Here is a 16,771-nt window from a genome sequence, read left to right as displayed (position 1 = left end):
TTGCTTAGGCTACAGTTACCATCAACTAAAAAAAAGAAAAAAAAACTACCAACACATTGGGGTTAAGGGACAAGTCTCATAGCCATAACCTATGTATCGTTTCTGTAATTCTTGAAGAATGGTATTTCAAAAAAATCATTTAACATGGAAATTTCTCTTGATAAAATTAGCTCTGTTTAACAACACCATTTACTTCGACGTATACATGTTTATGCCTTTTGTACAATAAATCTGGGATTTAACTTGCAAGGCACTATGAAAACTTACAAGGTGCAATAGTTAAGTCTTGCCATGAAGAGACTAATAGTAGGTGCGGTATAGTGAGCATTAGGTGTGGAGTTTTGAACATTTACAGCCTAAAATGAATTTGCTCTCAGACCTTCTTGACACATGTAACATTCAAACACTCAGTGGTTCAAGTTTCTCTGTAGTGTAATACTCAATCAGGAAGTCTAAAAATAGTGGTTCAGCACCATCACCAGAAACTTACATCTAAGCGATAAGCGACCAATTCAGAGAAAGCAGATGGGTGTGTCCTAGCTAGGATGAAGTTTTTGTGAATCTTTTTACTCATAAGCATTTAGGACTGATCTTTCTCGGTTTTACAGGTCTACCAGTCATCGAGGGTGTTACATTAGTTCTTGGGCCACATCTGCCCTCATTTCGGCTAGGATTTTCATCCCTTATGCATGTCTTATTCGCCGTCCGAAGCTTCCGCTGTTCCACTTTGTACGTGGCAACTGTGGAAGTTCTAATTTTCTTGGTAGTATTTAACTTAGCGCCTTTGAATAGGAGTTTATACCTCTCGTGATGCGTGCTTTGTTTCTCCTAAAGGTCTCTTTAATCCCACGATCTGAAGCAATTCCTGTCACTGATATTTTTCCTCCCTCTCATGCTTCATCTTTGATGTATTTTGGTTAAGTTAATGTGCTCTTCATAAAAAAATTCCAAGTTGATGGGTGTCAAAATTTCTTCAATGAAATATCTCTTCTTCTCTGAGACGACAGTAGACTTGAAGGCGTCATGAATTTGGATTTTTACTGCCATGCACATAATTTACTTTAGAACTCTCGAGGGATAGAGTATGGCATGTAATCATTATATTTATGGCAATGACAGTGTTATGCCCCTTTTTAACAGACATATAAGATCATATCTGTGCTCGTCTTTTTCGTCCAAACTTTTTAAATTACGCAGGGCCTTATTTAAACATCCTTTCGCAACAGTCAAAATTTTTTTAGAAATACCTTAGGATGATGGTCCTCAGGGAAAGGAGATTCAAGTTCTCTGCAGACTACGTGACTTTAAATATCCCAGTGACTTACTTTGTTTTGCCCTTAAAGTTAATTCACAGCTCCACGTCATTAAGTGGGAATGGTAGTTTTATTTTCAAATTATTACAAAAACCCTCAGCAAATCTGTAAACTTTTGTTGGTCTCGATTTTTTTTATAGTTTTACTCTGAAGGGAAGGAACTTAATTTTTTTACGAATCTCATTCAGTTTATTTATGCTGGTGAATTAATTTTAGACATCTTTAGATATGCGTGATTACTGCTGACTCGATACCGCACTTACTTTTTTTTTTTTTTTACCGGTGCTGCCTATATATTAATCAAGTGTCATGTCCGTCATTGTAGCACAATAATGGAAATATATAGGTCTTCTTTATCATGTACAGACAATAAGAGTATTAAATTAGCACAATAATGGAAATATATAGGTCTTCTTTATCAGATAGAGACAATAAGAGTAGTAACAGCATTCCTTAGCTGTGCAAAGGATGGCTCAGGGTCAAGCATATTTTTTGTCGAGTGCAGCAAAGATCGTCATCGTTGTCTGTGTTACTAAAAAGACATAGATTACATTTTTAAAGCAAGTAAATGTGGGAATGGACGTTTTATCTAAGGATGCTTACTATGTTTTCGCGTTTGCAACCTCCTGTCTCTGAAAGCTGAGGTGTAGCATCTTATATAAAAGTCCTGTTGTTATTTTCTTTCTATATTAATTGTTATGTTGACTTTGAATCGTGTCTTATTGGCTATTTCCGTCGTTCGAGTGTATTTTTGAAACCTAACACTAGCTGCTTTTGTTTTCCCAATGTTCCCAGTCTCACAATTGGTTTTCAGTTATTCAGCCACCACAGATAATCAAGAGTCATTGTAGTTATTCATCTCGAACTTCACTAACATATTTAGTTTAAAAATAGTACGCTACTGTAAAGGATTATCAGCTTGGACTTGATAAGCTGCACTGCAACCTTGCACGATGAATTTATTTCCTCGAGATGGAAGTTTTAATGTTTTTCATGGGGTTATACTTAAAGCCTCCTGCTAATTCAAACCGAATCTGAACGGGGTAGTTTCTCAGTTCTGAGATCATGCATGAGTCCGAAATAAAAAATTCATACTGTTTATTTATCTTACAATTCTTATCTTGCTTCACAATATCTCAAAGTTTCCTTTCATCTATCATATTCACATATTGTAAGAAATATGAAGTACTCAATACTCTTATAAGGGATTTGAATTTGTATCTAAAAGTGTCAGACCATTGCAGCATTCTGACGTCTATTACTAAGGAGAGTTGCAAGTGTATTCATTTCTCGCCAAATATAGCGAGTCGTATACGTAGCTTACGTGTCTAGATCTGCTACTAGTTTGTTAGACATCTATTTTATACAAAATATTTATAATATATAAAGTTATGACGTCATAAACACTAATAAAAAAGAGATTGGTGTATCCAGTAAACCGAAAATACTAAAGTTGATTTATAATTATTTAATATAGGAATATAAAAGTTAAAAATTCCCGCACTAAGTATTGGATGAAAAATGAAATAAATACTGATTATGTACTGTTATGAAGACATTGAAAATTAAACGTAAATTATAGTAATCGAATTTCCAGGAAGGGTGGTATTATATCTGTTTGCAACATCGTAGTCTCCCTGAGAAACGGAAGCAAGGGACCAAATCATTTATTATAACCTTACTAAGTAATATCAACGAGGAAATTTATAAAATTCCATGCTCTTTAGAATAATTTAATCACTCATCTCAGGTATTCAACAGATTAAAAATACAAACAGAAATTAAAATGGAGTCAGCTACGGAAGTGGGTTCAAGGTTTAGGCTATTTTTCTTGTAAGCTTTGCAGGTATCCCAAATTCCTCGGAATATGTATACTCTTAGTATATTAGACAATAGCTATTGTCATTCTTCTAAAAATTATTTCATTTGCAGTAGAGATTCACGCCGTAAGAAAAGATAACGGGAAAAATAAATCTTTAATAAAAGGCGAGTTAGTGTCAAAATCACAAATGCTCGCTAGAGTAGTCAGAAACTAGCGACGTATCTGGTTGGTTATCAAAGTCTACTGGGCGGGAAACACCAAGGACGGTTTGGCAATCCTGATCTTTACACATAGAGTGAATTTTAACGCTGTTTTAATTTCACGTTTAACGGCAACGAGACAACAGTTTTCCCAAAAAATTCGATGCAGTAATCAATCAGTCACAATCACAGTGTTAAGTAAATGGGAGTACCATTGGCGGATACAATCTGTGGTATAAGTGCTAAATGAAACATATGTCCATTAAATTTAGCGGATGTTAAAGTAAACAGGTGCAAGATGGCGGGTATTGGGGAAGTGAGGGAGGCTGAAATGAGCTCACCTTCTTCACCTGTCCATACACCTGAGGAAAATGAAGGAGGAGGGGACGTCCTCAAACCGACTTTAGAAGAGGAGGTAAGGAAGATCGTCTGGAAGGCGCGAGCGAGGGAGCAAAAGGGAGAACAACAACGCCACAAATGCTGGTGTTGTTTTGGTTCTGCAGACAGGCCACTGGTGGCTTTGTTGACATTTTGATTCTTTCTTGCTTCCGTTATTTGGTGCCGAAGCCGCCCTCATTTACTTGGGTTCATCCAATTTCGATGACTGCCGTAATTAAGCTTATTCTTTTTTATTGTTAGGGCCTCGGGCTATTTTGTTACTCGGGCGAATTCGACAGGGGCAAGGTACGGTAGGCTAATTCAGGCCAGTTACGCTCTTTTACTGGGATTTGTCAAATTTCTTAGACAGCCGTAATTATTGTTGTTATTTTCTATTCTCAGGACCGTAGGCTCCGTTATTACTCGGCCGAATACAACATGGACCAAGTACGGTTGGCTAATTCAGGCTAGTTACTCTCATTTTCTGGGAATTATTAAAATTCTGTGACGGACGTAATTATTTATATTTTTTATCATTAGGCTGGGACCTCAGACTCTGTTATTAGGCTGCATGGCTAAATTCAACAGGGCTTAGGTATGGTAGGCTAATTCAGGCTAGTTACTCTCATTTAGGTACTGGGATTTATTAAAATTCTATAAATGCCGCCATTATGTAGTAGGGTATTTTTTATTATCAGGACCTCAGGCTCCATTATTCTTGGCTGAATTCAACACGGATTAGGTATGGAAGGCTAACTCAAGCTAGTTACGCTCATGTCCAGTGTGCTGGGAATGATTAAAATTTTGTGACTGCCGTAACTATTTGTATTATTGTTCATTATTAGTCCCAGAGGCTCCTTTATTTTGTGGCTGAATTCAACACGGATTAGGTATGGTAGGCTAATTTGGGCTAGTTCCTCTTATTTACTTGGAATTATTAAAATTCTGTTAATGCCGGAATTATTTGTATTATTTTATCTTAATAGGACAGCATGGCCCGTTATTACTTGGCCGAAATTAACACAGACTAGATACAGTAGACTAATTCAGACTAGTTATTCTAATTTACCAGGAATTATTAAAATTCTAAGATGGCTGTAAATATTCTTATTATTTTTAATTATTTGGTCCTCAGGTTCCATTATTACTTGGCTGAATTCAACACGGACTAGGTACAGTAGGCAAATTCAGATTAGTTACGCTCATATACTTGGAATTATTAAAATTCTGTGACAGCCATAATTATTCTTATTATTTTTTATCATTAGGACCTCAGGCTCTGTTTTTACTTGACTAGGTGGGGTAAGCTAATTCATACCAGTTATGTGCATTTATAGGGAATTATTAAAGTCCTATGTCTACTGTAATTATTCATATTATTTTTCATTATTAGGACCTAGGCTCCATTATTACTCTGGTGAATATGACATGGACCAGGTATAGTAGACTAATTCAGGCAAGTTATGCTCATGTACAGGGGATTATTAAAGTTCTGTGGCTGGCATAATTATTCTTATTTTTTATTATTAGGACCTCAGGCTCCATTATTACTCGACCGAATTCCACATAGACCAGACACAGTAGGCTAATTTAGGCTAGTTATGCTTAGCCTTTATATTTTGCTTCCTTGTAATGGCTAGGCTATGATAGCCTGATGCTACATCTCTTATTAGGTATCAGGCTACCTTATTTTATTTTGTAGGGATGCCATTTCATGAGGTGTAGCGGGACGACAGCTCATTCATCCATTTAGGCGAGGGTGATGCCATCCATATGCTTAGCTTTAGTTGTCTTTGCAGCAAAGCTTGCCTGGATTAAGCTAATGCAATACAATAATGAAGAATGACTTAAGAGCAGATGTTAAATAGACAATTAACTGTTAACATAATAGGATGACAATGTAGGCCTGTCCAAATTTCATGGTAAAAGTATGCATATCATAGCCAAAGCTAGGCTGTTGCCTGTCTAAATGCCCATGCCCACATGGCTGTTATGAATTTCCATAAGTCAAAATCCCCCAAGTTAATTGTGAAAGACAAATTGAGTAGCATGTTGCTTTCTTGAGTAGATATAAGTTGGATGAATATGCTAATATGTAGGCCTGTCCTAACCGATTGGTCACTGTTAAACCCTGGGATTTAGGTCTAAGAGGATATAGTGGAAATGGGCTATTATCTGTAGGTATTTTGCAGAAATGATGACTCTTTATTGTTTACTTATGTTGCCTTGTTATTTAGAAGGGCTCTGGAAGTGTAATTCAATTAAATATGTAGATCTCTGAGTTAATATTTAACTTTCATTCTAACCATTCATTCTAAAACTGGCAGAATACAGTTTTTGTGATAGTTTTTTTTTATTTGATTCTGATGAATTTTGTTTGATTTTCTATAGAAATGGTTGGTTAACGAACAGCAACCTCCTCTAACAGTAATGGTGACCTGCATGGGAAACTGGGTTTTTGGGTTGGGAAGGATTAAAAATGAGTAAAAATGTTGACATACAGTAACCTGCACCGCAAAATTATTGCCATATAAAGCCCCCTTGATAACTAATTTTTCTTCATTCAGTCTTAGCCTAGGAAGTATCAAATCTGAGCCAGTCTCCTAAATATATAGAGTTGGGCAGTTAATCTCCAGTATGAAAGCAGATTTGTCGTTTTTTGCAATATATTTGCAGTACAGCAAGTAACTCTGGACATTGGGTTCTACTAGACTTAGTATGACCTTGAGGTACTGGCTTCCCTCTGAGGTACTCTATCTTCATAAAATGGCAAGGGTTGTAATGGGTTAACCAGTCCTTTTATATGGTAATGAATATCATACAATATTTGTCAGAATCATAAAATCGATCAGGAGCGCCATTTCACAAGTTGAGAATTAACAGTACTCTTATTATCAATGTGCAAACCTGATGTCTTTAACACAATCTGACTTGCAGTCATTCCGGCATTTGTCCCTGTTTGCTGAAGGAAAAGTGAGAGCCAGGTAATAATCCATTTATGTGGAAATACAAACTATTGCCTTTTACGTAGGCATATCCCTCAGTGTGAGCTGGAATCGGTTTTTGTAGCTTGAAAAGTTGTAAACTGGCTAAATGAGGTGAGTGAGGGAACACCCCTCACACACCTGCCATCACCAAGCACTTTTTCTTCGGCTTCCATCAAGTGAAGACATATTATGCATGCCTGTTCACTAATAAGTTAGAACTTGTGTTGTTTTGAAGTTCAGTTTTCATGGAAATACTTCAGTGTCATGGGGTGTGAAGGGTGTTAGCGATTGTAGTTAACCTTAATGCCCTCCACTTTAAATATCCCCACCATATGCTACTCCATTTTAGGGTTAAATTTGCTATTGTTTTTGGAAAGTTTTGGTAGAGGAAGTAGACTAGAAGAGTTAACTTACCACTTCCTCCTCGCTTCTGAACACCTCCCTATTCCTCCCCCTTGTACACCACTATCCTCCTTCCTTCAGAGGAAAATAAGACACGTAGGTGACTGTATCCTTCCACCTCTAGCGTGACATTCACCAAAGGTATAGCAGACATGCATCTCACCAAGTAGCTTGTACCCAGTCAGCCTGCACTAATCAGTTATGAGGAATCCTGTACATCCCTGTTTCACCAGAAACACACATGGTAGAGCCAGTGTTATTCTGCACTCATGTTGCAAGCTGTACATTATAGTAAGTGTGAACTGCAACCCTTACATGGTTGCCCCCCTACAGTGTGCTAGCATCCCAGGCCCTCCATGTCTTTCTGCACAGGAGGGCTCAACATGTTCACCCCTGGTGTGTAGCTGATTCTGTACTGTGAGCAAGAACCTAGAGCCTTTTCATGTCTTCACAGACAAGATTGCTCACCCTGTTTTCCTAGTGTATGCTGAGTGTGATGGCTCTTCACCCATGCTTCTCTGGAAGCATGTGTGGTTTAGTCAGTGCTGCCTTCTCATTTGGGGTTTGTATGGTCCCCAGACTATGCACATACAGTTGGGGTTTATGCAGGCCTATTCTTCCATTGCTTATGATTGGTTTGTATACAATTGTGTTGCACTTTGTTATACCAGTAGATTGCCATAGACCCAGAGTTGCCTTTACATTATGGTGGTATATCCACTTGAGTGGGCTTGATGAGCTTGGTTTTCACTAAATATAGGGCATGCTTTGGGGCAGATGACTAGGTCTGAAATCCATTTCATCCATGTTATCCATGGGTGTGTATTCAACCAGTGTTAGTGGTAGTGATCGATTCCTGCAGGCACGCAAACAGGCATACAAAACTCATCCTTCTCCTGAAGCTCATGGTGTGGAGTCACTCTTAACCTCTTGTTTGATATGTGCATGGTGCTGGACCATTATTGTTTATGAAGCAGATGCACAAATGGAAGGCTTGCAGCATGTTGTACCATTAACCAGATACATTCCATGTCGGAGGAATTGGATAGACCAGCTTAGCGACCAGGGATCATACTAGAGATTAGTAGTATTTACTTTTTCATAGGGGGGTTTATATCCTCCTATTGTCAGTATTCTTGAGTTATGCAGTACAGTACTTCGTTTGCTGCTGTGACTGTGAATGTGAATTTATTGAACTTAATTATTTGAAATACTGTAGGTGGAAAGAAGGATTTTGTATACATTGGTCAAGGTAGTATGTGCATGTGCATTGTATTTTTGTTTAAAATTTTTTTGCTTTCCAGAACATGTAAAACTGCAGTTATTATCTCATATACAGTAGTAGAGTTTTAGCTTATATTTACTTGGGAATTTATTGTCATTTGTAATTGTTGACCTTGATGACAAAATGCACTATACACAAAATTTATGCATTATTATAAATATTGTTTCAATTCCTCATATTGCAGATCAAATAATAAGTTTATAAACAGGTACAGTGTTGACCTTCTCAGCACACTTGTTCTGTTTGTAAATACTGATGATTTTGATGTCTTCTGTTGCATGATTACATTTAATGTCCTAACAAGCATATATTTTATTTTACAGTTACAGAATATACAGAACATTATCCATCTTACCAAGGAGTACATAGATGACCTTAACTCCAGGTTTGCCGGATTTCAGCATCCTCCTTCTCTGTACCTAACGGTAAGACCACTTAGCATCAGTACTCTCTCTCTCTATGGAGTGAAAGTGCCTTGCTTATTAGAATGATGTTAAAGAACCCAACTGTATACTTTGCAGAACAAAAATTTTGTCCAAAACTTGTAGTCTATCATGTGGGAATTGTTACAATACTGCAAAGAAAGTCCACTATGTATAGTAACACAGTTTTAGAGAGTTAGAATTAAAATAAATACTTTACAGAGTTGTTATTTGATAAGTGAAATAAAAGTTAAGGAAATTGTAATGAATAGAAATAATTAAAGACATTCTCATACAGAATAAGAAATAAATGTCTGGGCTGCTCAGATTTCAGGCAATTATGCCAGCCTAAATTAGTCAAAGTCACTTCAATGAGTGGAACTGTTGGATAAAATAGGGAAATGGATAAATTTTACTTAAGGATGTTGGAGAGAAAGGAAGATTAATCTGTGTACATGTATTTACTGTGTGGATAATAACTTAAAAATCAAGCAAATGAATAATTGGTAATCATCTAACCAGTACTGATTACATTCTAGCTACAGTACAGTGACAGAATGAACAGTAAGTGATTAAAAACCTGCAGTTTGGATAAAGATATCTGCCTTAAGTTGGTTAAAGTTTTTTCATTGATTGTTAATCATCAACCAGCATTTTTTCATTTGAAATGTTTTGCCTGAGATATGTCAGTGTGTTTTGAAGAAAATAATAGTTGATTTAATATTAGTGAATGTGAGCTGAGCCTGTGAGCGTATGACTGAGGATCTGTTGTTATTAATTGAAGGAAACTTTGTCATTTTCCATTTTTTGATGGTGATGATGATGATGAAATGCTGCCCTTAACCTAGGAAACATGCTGATATTTTCTTGGTCTACAGTACTTTATGCCTTACAGAGGTTTTCTTCCTCCAGTAAGTACTGTAGATGTTCCATTGTTCCATGCTAAATTATACATAATGTTAGGGGTCATAGCAGTCATATGAATTGTTTTCTATTTTTCAGGAATATAATGAGTTGACTGGAAAATTGCACAGGTTTGAGGCAAAAGAACAAGAAATTCTTGAACGACTTCATCAACAGCGGGCAAATTCTGAAAATGCACCTCAAACAAATGGTTGCCATGAAGATCTTTCCGAGGCTACCCAGCCTGTCTCATCTGAGGATGGTGAAGCAAACTTTCAAGTTTCTTCCCAAATGCCTAGTAGGTTTTGCTTTATAGTTAGCTACAATATTTTGTTGTACATTATGTTGCATGTTTGTAGGAATTGATGCTATTTTTTTCCTTCTTTTACAAAAAGATATAGAAATAGTAACGTTCACTAGTGAAACAGTAAACATGGTTAAGATTTATTTTACTTTCTTGGGCCCCAAAAGTGCTGACAATCCAGAAACTTAATAATATATTAAATATATTTTCAGGCAGTAATGGTGCTTGGGAAGAGGTGACTAGATCAACTCCACAGTCTCCATTAAGGTCTGTTGTTAGAGCACATTTACCAAACAAACAAAGAACAACGGTTCAGGTACAGCCTGGGCGAACTCTAAGGGATGCCTTGGCCAAAGCTCTTAGCTTTCGCAAGTTGTCACCTGATGTATGCATTGTGTATAGGAAAACAAATCCAAAGGTAAGTAGAAATGGACTTTTATTTTTTAATAAGCTAGTTTAAATCTGAAAGAAAATTTCATGACTTAATTTATTTTGAGATCTATATATAAAAGTTAAAACTAAAGGAAATCCTTCTGAATATCTTTGCTGGTCTTGATAAAAAATAAAGTTCATGTAATGGTTATAGTAATTTTTGGCTGTAGGGGACATTCCATAATTTTTTATGTATAGCCTTCACTTCAACCCTGGATTGTTGAAGATTGTTTGGAGTCTCATGCAGTATTGATTAAACACACGAGTAATAAATAGAATTATTTAGTGGACGATATACTAATTTCACTTTGCAAAATATGATATTGTAAGTGTACTGTAATGGGTTTACATTGGCTCCATTACAATAATAATGTTTGCTACCATCTTTTACATCTTTGAAAGTGTGCATATTTAGGTCTATCTGTACATGTAGTCAGGTTTCTCATACAAATCATGAGTCAAAAATTGAGTTTTTCCTGTGAATAATTTTATATTTGTCAATAAGTAAAAAAAGAATCGTGAAGACTTGTTGCTGATGGTGAGAATAATAAATGAAAGTCTCAGAAAGAGTGGAGACAGAGAGGGAATTGTTGAAAGCAATTACAAATAACAAACAACAAATTAGAAATAATGTTTGGGGAATGTGATTGTCTGGCAGGAAAAATTGAGGGAAGGAGGTTGAGAGGGAAACAGATTAAGAGTATATAAATGGAGGAATAAGGAAAGTGTCTGAAGGGGAGAAAGTAGCTGTAGAGTTGATATAGATGACAAGAACCAAAAATAGATTGGGAGTTCATAATCGCCAATGTTCTGGAAGACATGTCACAGTGACATAGTAGTTCATAGGAATTGCGCTATCAAAGCAGGAATCACTAAAGAAAATTATAGTAGACTGACCTTAATGTAATCAAGGTAATTTGCACTGTATTTCTTATTCATGATCACCAAGGTATTGCATTTACCAGTGAGCATGGCTGCATTTAATTTATAACTTATCTATTCGTTGCTCAGGTGCGTATGTCCTGGGATGCAGACATCGCTCTTTTGGAGGGTGAAGAGATTGTTGTTGAGGTTTTGGAGAAGTTTCCTGTTACAACCTCTATCTCTCATAATTTTGTAAGTGTTGAATATTTTGCTTCTTAAGTATTGTAGTATTTTAGTAGTTCATGATTATTGATCAGTGCAAATGTTTGCCATATTTCTGTAAGTCACTGTTACCAGATGTTGCAGATGTTTAAAGCCTGGAGCCCACTGATGAAAATTAATAAGTTTTGTATATTATTATTCTTTCAGATTAGAAGAACATTCTTTTCATTAGCATTCTGTGATAACTGTCGAAGACTTCTATTCCACGGGTTTGTATGTCGCACATGCGGCTATCGATTTCATCAAAGGTGTTCTGTTGGCGTTCCCACGTTATGTCAACAAGACCAGCGTATTACAAATAATATTTATCAACAGTAAGTAAACTGCTTTCATTGAAATAGCTTTCGGTGCATGTCTTGGTCTTTAATTATAAGCCTGGTTATTGAAAGATTTGGAAAGTTAGCCTGTACCTATATATATGCCAAAATGAGCCAAATTTTCATAATTGTGGAATAAAAAAAACTTGACATATCTAGATCGACTTCAGAAATTGATATGGCACCAATAGACAGAAATCTTGTTTCTTTGCAACCCCATTAATCATATATGTGCTTTATTTGTAGTCATGCTAGTTGCCAGTCTCAGGCTTTTGTCTGTTGTATACTTTCTGAATCATCGGTTATGTATTGGCCAGTTACCTCAATTTTTTGTGAGCTTGTGTTACCACAGAGAGCTTTTTGGCTCATTCCTCAGTTTGTTTGCCAGAGATCATCATTCTATTGCTCATTAATGATCATATTTTATTTTGTCATCAGTCTTCAACTCTAATCTGTTTCATGCTCAATAAGTGATAGAAAAGTGAATTGGTACATACTTTGTTACTTGGCTTGTCAGCTAGATTGCATGTTAATTTGGACCTACTATCGTATTTTTCATCACCTGTCACAGTTTTTTTTTCATTCAGTACTAACATGGATGTATATAGTTTAATAGCCTGTTAATTTTGCTGCCAGTGCAAGCCACTTCATCCTTTTGTCTACAACAAGGCTAATAGTGGTAGTTTCAGCAAGGAATTGAAGTTCTGATAACTATTTTAGACAAGATATGATGTGGTTATCAAGAGTAGACCTTAATGGGCTAGCTCAGTGAGTTAAAAATTTTAACTCTGTGATCTTGGTAGAGTGTCATTTAATAATAGTTTAACTAGATCACTTGAGTTAAAATTATTAACTCATAGAGCTGGTCCTAAATGTCTATTTTTAATAGCTTTATTAGATCTTATCTAATACTGTTGCTGCTAGGCATTCAATTTCTTAAAGATCTAATTGGGTAAAATGAAAATATTAAACATCCTGACAAAATTTGTTTCGAGGATTTGTCTCCTTTACTTGATATATATCAGTTGAAAGTTAGACATTCACTAAAGACAAGTTTGTTGTAAGAGTCATTCTACATTCAGGATTGGGTCATGTGTAATATTCATCAAAAACCCACGAGTCAGATGAGTGTGATCAGTTCAAATGGATACTGTACTATTACTTCAGTATGGCAGCTGTTAATGATAATCCCTTAAGAGAGACACTCCTATGTTGTTGTTTTATCAAAGGATCACCAAGGCATTCAGAAGATTTTTCTCCCCTTGGCTTAGGCATGTTGTTTTTGCTTCTCTGGTCATGACCGTGATGATTTCACTTTCCATGCCCCTTGGGACTTGACTGACTTTACTTTGGGCCAGCATTTCAGTTGCAAGATTACCACATTTCTCTAAGAGCTTGCTAGGTTATCCTGCACTTCGGTGGATTCAATTCAGAGGTTAGTGTTCCTGCTCAGAAACTGTTTGTACTTTCCCCATCTTCTAACTGGGTTCCAGTCCAACTTTTAACCATCTGTTTTTGGGGCATTCAGTTTCATGATGCCTCTTTGCGTGGGAACTACCCTCTCTCCTCAGATCCTCAGAGCATTAGCAGCTCAGCTTGCCTCCTGGTGATGTTGCTGAGTATGCTATGCAGAAGGGATGGGTCTGTGATGAAAAAACTTGAATCTTATTGTCCCCTTAACCCCACAACCCTCTTGCAGCAGGGTTAAACTCGTAAGACTGCTCTGGTTAACTACTGGAGATCCAAATCTAAAGTAGGTGCATATACCAACCTACTAAGCCACCAAATCTTCTTTGTTCATACATGGAACAAACCTGGGTTGTAACCTTAGAATAAACCCTAGTGCCATTCTTTTTCTTGTGAAACAAATTGATTTCTGGGGTTCCGGTGCAGTGAAAAAATAGGTAATGGCTTTGTACTAAAAAAAATAATTTTGTGTTAATAAAAGTAATGTCACCATAATCAACATTTGCAGTAAATATCAGAAATTGGTTTACCCTTAAGGGATGGGCTAAATATATATTAAACACACCCCCAGACCAGGCAAATTTAAGGTTGGCCAATTTAAGAAAAAACACATCAGTGGAAAGAGAAAGATATGCAAATGCACATGGTGTAAGAAAAAAAAATTATGAAAATATGCTAATTACACCAAGTTATACATGGTTTTTCTAATAATTTACTTTATATTTTATTTTGCAAAATTATAATTACAGCTCACACGATGTCATAACAGATAAGAAATAAAATAAGTAACAAATTCTGAGTATATTTGTTGTAAAATATTTATAAGATTTACTGAGATAGGGAGATGCAGTAACTTTTTGTGAGGTATACATGTTTTTTTAATATTTCTTTGCAATTACACCTGATATACTATCATAAAAGATAAGAATTAAAAAACAACAGCAATCCCTGGGTATATTTAAGAGCAAATAAATAAAAAGACATAATGGGATAGGTAGGGGCAATACAGTCCCCCATCAAGTCTCAAGGCACATTAATCTCCCCTCTGTCCTGAGCTGAGCTACACAGTAGCCATAAGTCATTTATCAACCATTGAAGTGCTGTGAATATCTTTCCCGCTAAATTCATCCAAATCATAAGGCATGTAATATTAATACTCATATGAATTAGCCCGTCCATCACTCAAAACCTGTTACAGATACTCATATGATGATGCCCATCCATTAGGGGTTAATGCAGTATTTGGTAGCATTCTTTCCCTTAGACATCAAAATTCAGAATTACTGTATCATGTTTCCATATTTGCTGAATCCTTCAGTTTTTAATTTTTGAATACCTGATTTTTATATAAGTAACTTACCCAGTAATTACTTAGCTAAGAGTTTCTAACTCCACGGCAGCTTCAATTTTGAAATTCACAGTAGTGATAGTCTTTTGTTCATGTAGGTGACTAACCCCGCCCACTTTCTGGGTGAGAGAGAGAAACAACTAAGCCAAGAGCTTCACTTTTGTTTCTGGCGGCTTAACAGCAACACAGTGTTAAGAAAGCAGCTCCATTTTGGTTTTCGGCTTGAGATCCTGACCTTTTGGTGATGTATTTTTGGCTCGGTAGCCTTCGGATTTGTATTGTTTATCTGACATATATTTTTTCCTGATTTTGACTGTTGTTCTCTTAGGAAGTTTACTTATTTTTTGACTCTGTTAGCTAGTAACTATGTCAGACTCTAGCGCATCTAGTATTAGGTATTGCAGCAGATGCTGCAATACTTGCATGACCAAGGCATGTTACGATTCACACACTTTATGTATGACATGCAGAAGACAAATTGTTCAATTGACTTGACTTGTGACCACTTATCCAAGTTAGAAAGGGATTGTAAGAGGAAAGCAGCAGCTAGAGCTGAGATTAAATTAGCAACTCTAGACGTGACTCAGGAATCTGGTGAGGTTAATATTCCTTCTCTCCCTTTTCCTGCTCAAGTGATTCCTCCTACTTCCAGCCCTCCTCCTGCACCACCAGTCTCCGCTCCTGGTTCTCTTGTTCCCGACTCGGATCGCTATGCCAGCCTCGAATCAAAATTTGATAAAAAGCTTGATTATCTTGCTAATACAGTGGCACAGTTGGGTGATTTGATGCGTGTCCTCTTGGACAAATTCAGTGCAAAGCGTTCAAGTGATGTGTTTGCAGAGGAGATGGCTACCTGTCCCACCGACGCTCATAGGCAAAGGTCACTGCCATGCTCTCCCAGCCCTGGGAGGAGGCATACTGGAGGCCCAAGGGAGGTTGGTGGGGTCTTCCACGGGTAGTTGCACCTGTGTCGTCCCAGGTGTCAACAAAAGGCAGCTGCTGGAAAGGTGTGCCTAGTGTGTATCATCTCTCATCTAGTTCGTTGGATTCTAGCCCTTCTCACAGGCACCAGTGGAGATTCTTGGACGAATCTCGTCCATTGAAAAGGTGTGTGCCTCTCAGGGACCAGTCCCCTCAGTCATACGGCAAGAGGTTCAGGGAACGATCTAGTAGTCCACAGCCATCGTGCAGCAGTGGGACAGTCCTGAATGTTTTTTCTCAGCCAGTAGCTCCCAGACCATCATCAGTGTCCAGCAAACGGACCAGTTCTTCAGCCAGTTGGGAACCTTCTCATGATAGTTCACAGTCATCTTTCAAGTGCCTGTCTGGGATCGAGGACCCCCCTTTTGGCAGCAGAGCGCTCATTGGCTGCCGAGCACTCGTTGACAGCTGAGTGCCCAGTACCAACTGAGTGTTCACTAGTAGCTGAGCGCCCAGTAGTGCGCACACACACCGCTTGGCACCAAGAACCCTTCAGTGCCAACTCACTCTCCCATGGTTGAGTGCCTGGATTGCTAGGAGCCTGCTCCTGTTTTGCTGACTTCATCAAAACGCCCATTTTCTTCACTTCCTCATTTGACGTCTGCGTCTTCAGCTCCCAGTTTGGACCCTTCCTTGGCATCGCTGCAGAAGCAGTTAGACAATATTTTGGGTATTCTTAAGAAGTAGACTTCTTCCTCAGTAGCACCTGAAGATCCCTCACTGTCCCTGGTCTCATTGGAAGAGGACGATTTAGGACAGGACTCCACCCCGTCAGCTTATGATGCCTTGCTGAATTATTTACTGGATAATTTTCAAGATTTCTTCGCTCCAGCAGCCCTTTCTTCTCCAGCTTCCTCATTTATGATGAGTGACCTACCTGGGGATTCGTCTAGACTTCCTAAAGTGGTTTTATCTCTAAGAAGGCTATGGGAGAAGTGGATAACTGGCTTTTAGAGAAAAGATGCCAGGGCAAGACATGCCATAGTATTCTGCCTTCCTGTCTTTTGGCCAGGAGATATAGGTCATATGCGACTGGAGAGGCTCCCGCCTTGGGAGTGGCTGCC

The 16,771-nt window shown here is 37.6% G+C and overlaps 1 protein-coding gene across 6 annotated transcripts in view; it reads left to right on the top strand.

The window, feature by feature from the left end:
• The first annotated feature begins 3,331 nt into the window (after nucleotides 1-3,331).
• Raf (Raf oncogene) overlaps nucleotides 3,332-16,771 on the top strand; it is a 34,170-nt gene continuing 20,730 nt past the window's right edge. The window contains exons 1-6 of one of the 6 annotated variants that reach the window (XM_067129191.1): nucleotides 3,332-3,750; nucleotides 8,711-8,812; nucleotides 9,812-10,010; nucleotides 10,229-10,434; nucleotides 11,460-11,564; nucleotides 11,742-11,908. In XM_067129191.1, the coding sequence (XP_066985292.1) occupies nucleotides 3,634-3,750; nucleotides 8,711-8,812; nucleotides 9,812-10,010; nucleotides 10,229-10,434; nucleotides 11,460-11,564; nucleotides 11,742-11,908 (896 nt within the window). In that variant the 5' untranslated portion in view covers nucleotides 3,332-3,633. Of the gene's footprint in view, nucleotides 3,751-3,772; nucleotides 3,945-8,710; nucleotides 8,813-9,811; nucleotides 10,011-10,228; nucleotides 10,435-11,459; nucleotides 11,565-11,741; nucleotides 11,909-16,771 lie in introns of those variants that run through there. The other 5 variants (XM_067129190.1, XM_067129193.1, XM_067129195.1 and 2 more) reach the window with 5 other exon arrangements.

Source organism: Macrobrachium rosenbergii, chromosome 27 (assembly GCF_040412425.1).
Source record: "Macrobrachium rosenbergii isolate ZJJX-2024 chromosome 27, ASM4041242v1, whole genome shotgun sequence".
Classification (NCBI taxonomy): Eukaryota; Metazoa; Arthropoda; class Malacostraca; order Decapoda; family Palaemonidae; genus Macrobrachium; species Macrobrachium rosenbergii.
This window is presented reverse-complemented; position numbering and strand designations above follow the sequence as displayed.